The 12,742-nt window shown below is 55.5% G+C and overlaps 1 protein-coding gene across 1 annotated transcript in view; it reads right to left on the reverse strand.

Annotated features, from left to right (window-relative positions):
* Positions 1-7,340, reverse strand: part of KCTD16 (potassium channel tetramerization domain containing 16) — a 53,648-nt gene extending 46,308 nt beyond the window's left edge. Inside the window, exons 1-2 of the mRNA XM_056502360.1 lie at positions 7,184-7,340; positions 5,742-6,886 (exon numbers count right to left, since the gene is read on the reverse strand). Coding sequence (XP_056358335.1) covers positions 5,742-6,570 — 829 coding nt within the window. The 5' untranslated portion in view covers positions 6,571-6,886; positions 7,184-7,340. The remainder of the gene's footprint in view (positions 1-5,741; positions 6,887-7,183) is intronic.
* Positions 7,341-12,742: the final 5,402 nt, after the last annotated feature.

The raw sequence follows: 12,742 nt of genomic DNA on the forward strand, positions 1-12,742 counted from the left end.
GAAGCTTGAAGTATAAAGGGTTTTCTCTCTGTGTGCAAAGATGTAATTTAGATCTTGCTTTGTGTCCCATATTTATTGTATGTTAGCCTTGAACTTGAAAAGCCGGAAAAAAAAAAAAAGGAGAAACTGAGAAAATATTGTGGTTACAAAATTAAACAAATCCAGGATGGCTGGGTAGAAAAATCCCAACCTGCTGCAAGAAGTGTTTGTCTGTGTGCACAATATGTTGTGGTATTTATTGAATGGCAAATCTTGGGTTGTGTTTTTTATTTACACTCCTTCTCTCTTTGTGATCCTGTTCTCCTGAGCACACAGCAACACCTCACAAACTCTGGGAATTCCTGAACCCACAGCAACACCTCACAAACTCTGGGAATTCCTGAACCCACAGCAACACCTCACAAACTCTGGGAATTCCTGAACCACAGCAACACCTCACAAACTCTGGGGGCTCCAGGCTGAGGGAGCTGCAGGGAGGGGCACACACCCACATCAAGGTTGCACTTCCAAATACATGGATTTTTTTTTTCCTCCCTGTTTTGGTTTGATTTGGTTTGTTAATTTTATTGTACCTAATTTTTCTTTGAGGTAGGATTTAGGAGCAAAAACAAGGTAGGTTTAAAACTTAATACGGTATAGAGAAGAAATTTATTAATAACAGAGAGAAAATAAGAAATTCAGAATAAGATTTTTAGATTACTCTTTCTTCTTCTGACACAAAAGCAGCACACCCCCGAAATGCCAGCTGTCCTTGGTTAATGCTTTAGTCATTTTAGTCAATTTTTCTGGATCACAGAGCAGCAGCAGCACTGCCAGTGCCTGCAGCCCCTCCCTGCTGGGCTGGGCTGGGCCGGGCTGGGCTGAGCTGGGCTGGGCTGGGCTGGGCTGGGCTGGGCTGGGCTGGGCTGAGCTGGGCTGGGCTGGGCTGGGCCGGGCTGGGCTGGGCTGGGCCGGGCTGGGCTGGGCCGGGCTGGGCTGGGCTGGGCCGGGCTGGGCTGAGCTGGGCCGGGCTGGGCTGGGCTGGGCTGGGCTGGGCTGGGCTGGGCCGAGCTGGGCTGGGCTGGGCCGAGCTGAGCTGGGCTGGGCCGGGCTGGGCTGGGCTGGGCTGGGCCGGGCTGGGCCGGGCTGGGCCGAGCTGAGCTGGGCTGGGCCGGGCTGGGCAGGGCTGGGCCGGGCTGGGCTGGGCTGGGCTGGGCTGGGCTGGGCTGGGCTGGGCTGGGCTGGGCTGGGCTGGGCTGGGCCGAGCTGAGCTGGGCTGGGCCGGGCTGGGCTGGGCTGGGCTGGGCTGGGCTGGGCCGGGCTGGGCCGAGCTGAGCTGAGCTGGGCAATCTCAGGCACAAAGCCCTGCCTCCCCCAGAGTCACTGAGGGACAGGGGACAGGGGACCGGGAGAGGGACAGGGGACAGGGGACAGAGGGACAGGGGACAGGGGACAGGGGAAAGAGGGACAGGGGGACAGAGGGACACAAGGGGGACAGAGGAACAAGGGGACAGAGTGACAGGGGACAAGGGGACAGGGGAACAGAGGGACAGAGGGACAAGGGGACAAGGGGACAGAAGGACAAGGGGACAGAGGGACAGAGGGACAAGGGGACAGAGGGACAGGCGAACAGAGGGACAGAGGGACAAGGGGACAGAGGGACGGGGGACAGCAGGCAGTGGCTACTGTGCAGAGAGAGCCCCCTCTGCTCCCTCAGCATCGCTCCACAGGCTGTTAGAACAAACTCTGAGCTCTAAATCCAACCAACTCTTCCAGCAAGTTTTGCTTTGCCTGCTCAGCAGCAGATCCTTGGCCTGATCTGACAGTGAGATTTGACATTACTGGTTCCCAGTGAATAACAGCGTTTCCCATCTATGGAGTAACTCTAACCAACAGCTCTGCTGGTTTTTCAGGCTGCCCTGACAAACTGGGGGAGCAGAGAGCTCGGAGCAAGGTCCTTCAGCCGTGAGCAGACCTGGCTGCAGCCCCAGCACCTGCAGGTGATCACCTGGTGAGAGTTTGCTTTGGCAAATGATGACAATAATTACCTGGGAACAGAAACATCTCCTGTCAGCGGGGAGGAATCTTGCATTATTCATTGGATTAGACTTCATTTTGCTGGCTTTGGGGTCATTTTGATCTTCACTGATTTAAAAGCAGCCAGCAGCAGCTCCTGGACCATGTGACAGTGCTGGTTTAAAGAGAACTGGGTGATGTTCCTCTCCCACATGGTGCCCGTTTGACAGCACAGCTGTGGGTGTCACTGTGCAAGCACTGCTCCGTTTTGTGAGTCAAATTGCTGCCACACAATGAATTCCTGAGTCAGAGGTGGGCACATCAGTGTGGGATCCCTTAGCTCAGCCACACGTGCACAGTGACAGGCCCAGCTGGCTGCAGCAACCCCAAATGGATCCTCTTGTAAAACAGACACCAGGAATATCCCAGGGAACCCAGTGGACAGGCACCAGGGAATATCAGAGACATTGCTCCTTCCTGCTGCACATCCCCACCCCTGTGCCACCCTGTGCCACCCTGTGCCACCCTGTGTCACCTCTGTGCCACCCTGTGTCACCCTGTGCCATCCCTGTGCCATCCCTGTGCTGAATATCACCCTGTGATACTGGTGGGGCTGTGCAATATTGGTGGGGCTGTGCAATACTGGTGGGGCTGTGCGATAGTGATGGGGCTGTGTGATACTGGTGGGGCTGTGTGATAGTGATGGGGCTGTGTGATATTGATGGGGCTGTGTGATACTGGTGGGGCTGTGTGATATTGATGGGGCTGTGGGATACTGGTGGGGCTGTGTGATAGTGGTGGGGCTGTGTGATACTGGTGGGGCTGTGTGATACTGGTGGGGCTGTGTGATACTGGTGGGGCTGTGGGATACTGGTGGGGCTGTGTGATACTGGTGGGGCTGTGTGATACTGGTGGGGCTGTGGGATATTGGTGGGGCTGTGCCATACTGGTGGGGCTGTGCCATACTGGTGGGGCTGTGCAATATTGGTGGGGCTGTGTGATACTGGTGGGGTGTGTGATACTGGTGGGGCTGTGTGATACTGGTGGGGCTGTGCGATACTGGTGGGGCTGTGCGATACTGATGGGGCTGTGCCATACTGGTGGGGCTGTGCCATACTGGTGGGGCTGTGCAATATTGGTGGGGCTGTGTGATACTGGTGGGGCTGTGTGATACTGGTGGGGCTGTGTGATACTGGTGGGGCTGTGTGATACTGGTGGGGCTGTGCCATACTGGTGGGGCTGTGTGATAGTGATGGGGCTGTGTGATACTGGTGGGGCTGTGCCATACTGGTGGGGCTGTGCAATACTGGTGGGGCTGTGTGATACTGGTGGGGTGTGCCATACTGGTGGGGCTGTGCCATACTGGTGGGGCTGTGTGATACTGGTGGGGCTGTGCAATACTGATGGGCAGTGCTCAGCCAGCACACGCTGTACCCGTACAGCTGCTCAGCTCCCACCCCCTCCGCTCCATCTCAGCCACTTTCAGATGGATTTGCACATGAAAAATGTTCTTTATCTTGGTGCCAGCCACAGGCATTTACCTTCCCAGTGGAATTTGGAGTTTACAATGTCTTGGGTGTATTGAAGCACCATTGCTGCCTGTACTGCTCCTTCTTTGGAACTAATCATCCTTTTCCAGCCAGGAAGATTTCCTCCAACAGGAGTTCCTGAGCAGCCCTGCAGGACCAGCTCTGCCTCTGCCTCCCCAGCTGTGAGACACCTCCCAGGTTCAGGCCCATTAACCTGCTCACAGCAGCCTGATGGATTAATGCTTACACAGACACAGTTGGCAGCATCTAAATAAATAATTATGGCAAAGCAGCTGCAGAGGAGATGCCGTGTTCCACTGCAAAGCCAGATGTCAATTTTATCTGTCCTCAAAGTTTCAGATGAAATGGCTTTGGGGCACTTGGAATGAAATAATTTCAGGAGATTTGGAGAGTGAATTGCTTTGCTCCAGGTGCACTCTGGAGCTGCTGTCAGGTGCATCAGCTGCAGCCAGCCCTGAGTGTGGGGCCAGGGGGGATCTGCAGCCAGAGCTCCATGGCAGGAGCAGCACTGGCAGAACTCGGGCTGGGACAAGAAAGGCTCATCTGGCACCACAGCCATGGCTTTGGATTCTGCCTGGGGAGGGACCATCTGAAAAATCCACCTCTGGAACTGTGCCAGTCTCAAAACCCCACAAAACCCATCAGAGCCAAATCCAAAGCTCTGAACTGCACAGAAATCTTTCCAGGAACTTGGATTTAACTGAGAAGAGATTTTGTGACTTGCTATAGACTTTCATTCACCAAAGTTTCCATGATTCCTCCCCTCTTGGGCCCCACCCTGGCTATAGTGATGTGGGAGCAGTGAGCAATCCTTGGAGGTAAAAATTTGAGAATGTGAAAATCAGGAGTCTGTGTTTTTTAATTGAGGGAAAACCTGTGTTCCTCCTCTCTTCAATTAGCAGGGACCATTGTGCCTATAAAGAACTTACATTTTTCCTTATTTTAGGTATAAATGCCATTACAATTTGCTCTAATCCATTCCTTTACCTACATTAATTCTCCTCCTAGAACATGTACAAGGCACTGTAATTTCATGCAGAAGCTTCTTAATGACACAAATCATCTATCCCTGTTGGAATATAAGCGGATCCATGACCTTAGAACTGTTTTGCTATGAAATCCAGCTAGAAAACTAATTTTAAGTAAATCTACAGATGTCAAAAACCCAGATGGCTTTTCAGGATGCTAACTTAAGCTTCATTGCATAAGCAGATTAGGGCTGCCTGTTGAGCCCCACACAAGAGTAGATGGTGCTGGATCCACGGAATTACACCCAAACTCTTCACTTCCTGATGCACCTTCCATGGGAAACTTTTGTCAGCTCCCCACACCGGGAGCCTGCTCACTGTGAGCACCACACCCAGGGCAGCAGCTTGGCGTTATCCCTCTGTCCCTGTATCCCTCTGTCCCTCTGTCCGTCTGTCCCCAGGCCACCAGCAGCTGGCTGCACTGATGGATGGAGCAATTGTTCCATCCTTCATCCTCCTCAAATGAAAATGGAGGCAAGCAGCCCCGTGAACCTCTCCGAGGTTTTGGCACAGCAGTTGGAGTGATTTCCTGACCCAGACTGCCAGGATCCGGATTACCCGGTGTTACCGTGGGTACCCAGGCCGTACCTGGCCATCCTCCCGAGTTAACGAGCCCCGGAGCGCCGGCGGCTCGGAGCGGCGGAGCAGCGCGGCCGCGATGTGACCGCGGGGAGCGGGGCACACTCTCCTGGAGAGAACACCGCCCTTGCACGGCCGTGTTGTGTAACAGGGCCCCTCTCTGCCCCGAGCCCTCGTTCCGGAGCGCAGCAGCTGAAACGCGGCCAGAGGGACGGAGCTGTGCTTTCCCCTCCCTGCGTGGCAGCGTGTCAGGGCTGCCGACAGATGGCTCGGCCGCTGCGCCTGGCGATTAGCGAGCCGCTATTACCTTTGCAAAGCGAACCCCGGCGGAAGGTTTTCTGTGATGCATTTCCCAGGGTTTGCACCCTCGGGTTGTGTCCCGCACGTCCCGGGGAGCGGGCGAGGCGCGTCCTGCGGGCACGGCGCTTTCGGCAGTCTGTGCTGCCACCTAGCCCGGCCCGGCCCCGAGCTCAGCCCGGCTCAGCTCTCACAGAAACGGGTCCCCCAGCTCGGAACCCGGCCCGGCCCGCCCGGTCACGGCGGCAGCCGCAGCTCGGGGCTCCGCTGCCCCTGCGCCGCTCGTACTTACGGTAGAAGACGTATTCGGTGTAGCTGGACCAGACCTTGTCGTCTGTGTACTGGTTGACGAAGGAAGCCGTCACCGAGGAGTTACAGGCCACCATGTGGAATCCACACTCGGACAACATGTCAAAAGCCCTCTCCAGGTGCTTGAACTTGAGATAAAACCTGGAGGTGTACCTTTCTGGAGCCCTGTCCGGGTCTCTGCTTTCATTCAAACTTTCTCCAAAAACCTCTTTGACCAAAGAAATCCTTCCACAAACCAAAATCCTCGGGACCCTCCTGAATTTGGCATCTGCTTGGCTCTCCCTGCCGATAGTGCAGGAGCCGCGGTAGCCGATGGTGATGAATCCCCACTTGCGGTCCGGCGGCAGGAGCGAGGGCGCGCAGATTCTGGTGTCACTGCCCTGGGACACCTCTTCGTAGTCGCTGTGGCAATAATCGTCGGGGCTTTGCTTGCTGTCGTCGGGAGTCAGGAGCTTGACCAAGTCCGGGAGCTGGAAGTACTCAGCCTCCCTCTTGAGCCTTCCCTTCTCTGGGAAGTGGTCGGGCAGAACCACTTGCTTGTCCCTGAGATAGTCCAGAATGTAGCGGAAAAGGAAACCATCTCTGTCGATGAAGAATCTTCCCTTGGAGTCCTTGGCCAGATCGTTGGCTGTGTCTCTCTTTGGGGTGAACATTTTCCAGAGCAGGGAGTGGGGGGTGCCAACCAAGGTGGAGTGGCGAGTGAAGTAAACCTGGCCGCCCACGTTGAGCTCCACCACCTCGGGGAAGGAGTGCAGCCCCGTGCCCTGCTCCCGAGCAGGAAGGTAAGTCCTGCAGTTGCCACTAAGAGCCATTGTAGTTTAAACTGGAAATCGGCACCGTGGAGAAGCAGGACTATCAATCACATGGGAGGGAAGAATAAGGCTCCCAACATTAAGGAGAAACAAGGGGGAAAGGAGAAGTGAGAAAATAAAAATAGCCAAAAGGATTGTTGGATTGTTTAAAAGAAAAATCTGAATTGTCCATGAGTGACAGTGTGGCAGAAGTGGTTTATACGCTGAGCCAAGGAGGCTGGAGAGCAATCACCTCATGTCATGCAATCACATCATCAGATCTTCCAACAAAGCCATCAAAATCAAGGTCAAGCCAAGCCTATGGTCATTCACAGGTCTGAGAAAAGGGAAACAAAACAAGGCACGAATTACTCTTCTAAGCACCACAGCTGCTGCAACAGAGGAAAGCAGAGCAGTTTGTAGAACGAAGCTAATCTGCTAAATAGGTCTCTTTTTTTATTTTTTTTTTTTTTTTTTTTTTTTTTTTGTTTTTGGCAAATTCTACTCTTCTAGTTCACAAGTATTCATCAATGAAAGGGCTACATATGACTTCACTGTTTAAAAGAAACTGAGTACTTTATCTCTAAAGAAACATCTAAATTAGACATGCACATGAGGGAACAAGAAGTCTTACCTTGGTTACAATTAATGCACAGCTCTTGTAAAGAAAACCGAAATGTCAAGACACTCAGAACACACAAACAGGCACACAGGGTCCGGGTAGTGTGAATCCGATCCCAGCAAGGGACAGCAAAGGCAAGAGAAGTGCTCTTAGCAGCATCCACGGAGGTCTCAAGTGTTAAACCGAGTCACAGGGAAGTTAACCGTGGAGGGTGACGAGGAAACCAGTACATACAGCACGGTGCAGGAAAATAAATAAATAAATAAACACATAGATAAATAAATAAAATAATTCCCGAGTGGATGCGCTGGGCCAGGGGAGCGGGAGGGCTCATAGGGCGCATCCGCCAGCCCCGATGACTTGCAGAAAGCCCGCAGCCTGCGCTAGGCACTGCCGGGCTCCGGTGGCTCCCCCATGGCCCCAGGGAGCGCGGGCACCGCGGGGCCGCCCCGCCGCGCTCTGCGCTCCGCCCCGCTGCGCCCCGGGCTCCGGGCTCCGGGCTCCGGGCTCCGGGCTCCGCGCTCTGCGCTCCGGGCTCCGCGCTCTGCGCTCCGGGCTTCGCGCTCTGCGCTCCGCCCCGCTGCGCCCCGGCTCCGGGCTCCGAGCTCCGCGCTCTGCGCCCCGGGCTCCGGGCTCCGCGCTCTGCGCTCCGAGCTCCGCGCTCTGCACTCCGGGCTTCGCGCTCTGCGCTCCGAGCTCCGCGCTCTGCACTCCGGGCTTCGCGCTCTGCGCTCCGAGCTCCGCGCTCTGCGCTCCGGGCTCTGAGCTCCGCGCTCTGCGCTCCGGGCTCCGCGCTCTGCGCTCCGCCCCGCTGCGCTCCGAGCTCCGCGCTCTGCGCTCCGGGCTCTGAGCTCCGCGCTCTGCGCTCCGCCCCGCTGCTCTCCGTGCTCCGGGCTCTGAGCTCCGGGCTCCGCGCTCCGGGCTCCGCTCAGCGGCGCGGGGCCGGCAGCGCGGGCGGCGATGCCGATTGCATCATCTTAAAGGAGTCGGGCCGGGATGGGCGCCCGTGTCCCGCCTCTGGCACCGGGCAGCGCCGCGAGCGGGCACGGCTGGACACTGGTACAGGCAGACACGGGCATGGCTGGGCACTGGTACAGCTGGACACGGGCACGGCCGGGCACCGCTGGACACCGGCACAGCTGGGCACAGCTGGGCACAGCTGGACACAGCAGGACACAGCAGGACACAGCAGGGCACAGCCAGACTCGGGCACGGCCGGACACGGGCAAAGCAGGGCACAGCAGGGCACAGCGCAGGGGGACACGAGCACCGGCGCACACGGAGAGCTCCGGGCAGCGGCAGCACCGCGGGCAGCGGCAGCACCGCGGGCAGCGGCAGCACCGCGGGCAGCGGCAGCACCGCGGGCAGCGGCAGCACCGCGGGCAGCGGCAGCACCGCGGGCAGCGGCAGCACCGCGGGCAGCGGCAGCACCGCGGGCAGCGGCAGCACCGCGGGCAGCGCCGGTCGCCGCCTCTCCGGCTCCGCGGCCCGGGCAGCGCCGCAGACCGCTGCTCTCTGCCCGCTGCTCTCTGCCCGCTGCTCACTGCCCGCTGCTCTCTGCCCGCTGCTCTCTGCTCACCGATCTCTGCCCACTGCCCTCTGCCCGCTGCTCTCTGCCCGCTGCTCACTGCCCGCTGCTCTCTGCCCGCTGCTCTCTGCCCGCTGCTCACTGCCCGCTGCTCACTGCCCGCTGCTCTCTGCCCGCTGCTCTCTGCCCACTGCCCTCTGCCCGCTGCTCACTGCCCGCTGCTCGCTGCCCGCTGCTCTCTGCCCGCTGCTCTCTGCCCGCTGCTCGCTGCCCGCTGCTCTCTGCCCGCTGTTCACCGACCGCTGCCCGCTGCCCGCTGCTCGCTGCCCGCTGTTCACTGCCCGCTGCTCACCGCCCGCTGTTCACTGCCCACTGCTCACCGCCCGTTGTTCACCGACCGCTGCCCGCTGCTCTCTGCTCACCGATCTGTGCCCACTGCCCTCTGCCCACCGCCCGCACTCCCTCCCTCCCCGTCCGCTGCCCGCCCCCAACGTGCCTGTCCCGGCTCCGCGGCTCCTCCCGGGTCTCGCTCCCGCCGCCGCCGCTCCTCATCTCCCCGGAGCCGGCAGGGAGGAGGAGGAGGAGGAGGAAGGAGGAGGGTCCGGGGGCGGCTCCGGCGGTGCGGAGGACCCGCTCTACTTGTGGGTTTGTAAAGGGGGAGCCGCGGGCGGGCCGGCACCGCCACCTCGTGTCCGTCCCCGCTGCTCGGCACCCAGAGCGGAGCCGGGATCCCGCCCGTACCCCAAACCCAGCGGAGGAGCGGCGGGAGCGGGGCCCTGGAGCACAGCAGGAACACCCTGTGCCAGCTCACACCTCTTCTGGGCAAAAATACTCTACTCGGAATGATAAACATATGAGGAAAGAAAGCCTTTTACTCCAACGTTGACCAAAAGCTTTAGAGTGAAGTCTCTGTGATGGAGTCACCATGCAGGGTAGATTTTGCTTACTGTACTTAAGCTCACAGATTCACAGAATATTCTGAGCTGGAAGGGTCAAGGATCAGGGAGTCCAGCACAGACCACACACGGATTGAATCCACAACCTTGGTGTATTAGCACCATGCTCTGCAGCTGAGGCTGCAGGTACTTCAGCGAGATTGTTCTGAAAACATGGCTATAATTTAAAACAAAATAGCCAAAAAGAATAATTTTCAAGGCTAAGACAGAAAATCATTATTTGTGTACCTACAGAATTTACAAATTAAGTCTGAGAGCTGAGTTAATCAAAGCCTTGATTTTTTTCCTTAATTCATTTATTCTGAAGCAACTGCCACACTCCTGAACAGAGTCTGTCTCTCACTTCAGGATCCTTCCTTTCAAAGCAGCAGAATCTGGGTGTGCTGGCTGTGCCTCAGAGAAAAGCCCAGGTCCTGGGTCCTGCCCTTGTGGCTCTGCAGAGCAGCTGAAGCAGTGCAGGTCGAGTGCTCCATAACCCCTGCTCAGAGGATTTAAAGGTGGGATGTGAGATCATGCTCACTTAAATGTCTTCATTACTTTTTTAAGAGGCTGGTGCGGTCGGTGCAGACAGGATTTAACATGTGCACAGCAGCCAGAGGGAACGGCAGCTGCCTCTGGGAGCGACAGCGCTGTCCCTGCTCCAGGCAGGCAGAATTGCATCAGCTTTTGCAAATGTTTCAGTTGTCCATGCTAGCTGAACGCTGCAATCTAATTAAAATCCATTTCCACGAAGGCAGGGCTGCCATATTGGCTTGGCTCCCCAGTAAGGACTGACGGTGTCAAACCAGCACGGGAGCGCTGGTGGTGTCCCCGTGACCACAGCCAAAGGGGACACTGGGGGTGGAGCCCAGCCCAGCTCTGGGGGCCAGGACACCCCAGAGGGTGTGCAGGTGCTCAGTGAGCAGGGACAGAGCTCTCCACCCACACCTGGGACTCCTGACAAGCTCTGCCGAGCACCAGGCACGGATTCCGTGTGATTAGCCGGTACAGACAGCTCTAAGCTCGGAGTCTTTTTGAAACATCATCATCAGAATTGCCCTTTGAAAAGAACAAAAACCTTAGAATTTTAATCACAACAGCTTTAGAAATGCATCTGCACTTTTCAAATAATAATGAAAGCGATTCAGCACCTGCTTTTATTTCTTTACACGGGACATTCCAATCATTTCACTGTAACACAATTTCCTTTGATGAAATGACTTCAGTAGTAAAAGCATCACGTACTGCTCCCCAGCTAAATACAAACCATGGGCCAAATCCATCAAAATGCAGCCTGAGAGAGTGAAACTTAAAATCTGGGCCAAATACATGGTGACCTAAACGGAAAATATGTGTCAGGACCACACCAAGGAGCAACTACAGTTCTGATGGAAGAGAAAAGCAGCATCCATCAAAGGGAGGAGAATGAAGCACTTCTCACTTCTGACAGATGCCTTCATAACCTTCAGCACAGGCAAGCCAAAATTAACCCTGAGATTAAAGTGTGTGTTCCAAAGTCCCAGCATAGCTGTGCTGAAAGCCAGTCCATGAATGCTGTGACATCATTCACAGGTTTGAGGTCGTTCCTCATGACAAAGTGCTAAATCAGCATTTCAGGAACTCAGGGAACAAGTGACTTTATGGAATTTGGTGGGTGCTGGAAATAGGTGTCTGACAAGCAGCAGCAATGAGTGCTGGAAAGGAAGAGCAGTGTTACCTGTGCTGGAATAGCAGTGTGTGTGTTTCTGTGTGTGTGCATCACCTCCCATCTCCAGAGGAAACACACAGGCTGCAAATTCGAATCAAGTCACCCACACATAGTGAGAAACGTGGAATTTGTTTATCAGCAACCACACAAGAGCTTTCAGGTGCTTGGAGAAGGAGCAACTGAAGGTAGCAGAAACTGAAGTAGTAATTCTGAGGAAAAAATACATCCAAGTTGGATTTCAGACAGAAGATTCCACCTAAAAGCCACATGAGAACTTTCATCTCTCTGTGTGATCTTTACACACAATAGTTAAAATAAGAAAGGAAGAAAGAAGAACAGCACTTCCAGTTCCAGGCTTGCACTTTGATTCAGGAACAAGTTCAAGGTGCCACCCAAGGATCCTCCAGCCCTGCTCCCTGTAACATTCTGTGCTTCTCAGCAGGCTCCTGTCCGAGTGCTGAGCCCAGGGCTCCCTCAGGGCAGAGTCTGCAAAGGTGGCATGGCAGAGGGACAAGGGAATGTCTGACTGGGTCTAGAGGAGGGCAGTGGTTCCCCAGAGGGGCAGAAACTGTCCTGCACTGGTGCTCACAGACAGGACTGTGAACCAACCCACGGCAGGAACAGAGCCTGGGATGAGCCAACCCCTGCAATTCCCTCTGACCCAGACACCTCTCCCTCACCCAGACATGAGCTCCCTGCAAGGGGAGCCAGGCAAGAAAAAGTGATACCGAGCTAAATCAGAGATTATCCCCTGATCCAGCAATGTGAATTACACACAGGGAAATTCTCATCTGCTCCAATCCATTCCTGTGTGAATGGGAAGCCCTAACAAATCTTTCACTTTGAAGAAAAAGCGTAAAGCAGCACTAAATGGCTGAGTGTCCCTGAAAAAGGATCTTCCAGCAAAGAGTGTCAGTGCCATGAAGGCGAGTTTATTCACACAGTAAAGCATTACACAGATTTGCCCTTGATCTTTTATTCATAACTCCAGTGCATAGTGTATTTTCATCCCAAACAAGCAAAGGGGAAGAGCTGTTTCCCAGCTGCTCAGGATGAGTACAGGCTCGGGGCAAGGCTCCAGTGGAGACACCACATGGCTTTTTGCCATCATGTGTCACAGAGAGGGCTCACAGCTCCTGCACAGGAACCCTTTGTTCCTTCTGGTGAACACCAAACCCACACACAGGGTCTGAGCCTTCCAAAAGCTGACAGTGCCAGGGAATCATGTTCCAGTGATCTCCATACAGCCACTGCACAGCAGAGAACATTCTGGAGAATGATTGATATGTGTGTGCTGACAACTCCTTTGGAATTCCATGGCCACTGTTCAACAAAGCAATCTGCTGCACAAACAGCCCTGACCTGCAAGAGAGACCTCATGGATACATCAGTAGCCAAGG

Source organism: Oenanthe melanoleuca, chromosome 13, assembly GCF_029582105.1.
Source record: "Oenanthe melanoleuca isolate GR-GAL-2019-014 chromosome 13, OMel1.0, whole genome shotgun sequence".
Taxonomy (NCBI): Eukaryota; Metazoa; Chordata; class Aves; order Passeriformes; family Muscicapidae; genus Oenanthe; species Oenanthe melanoleuca.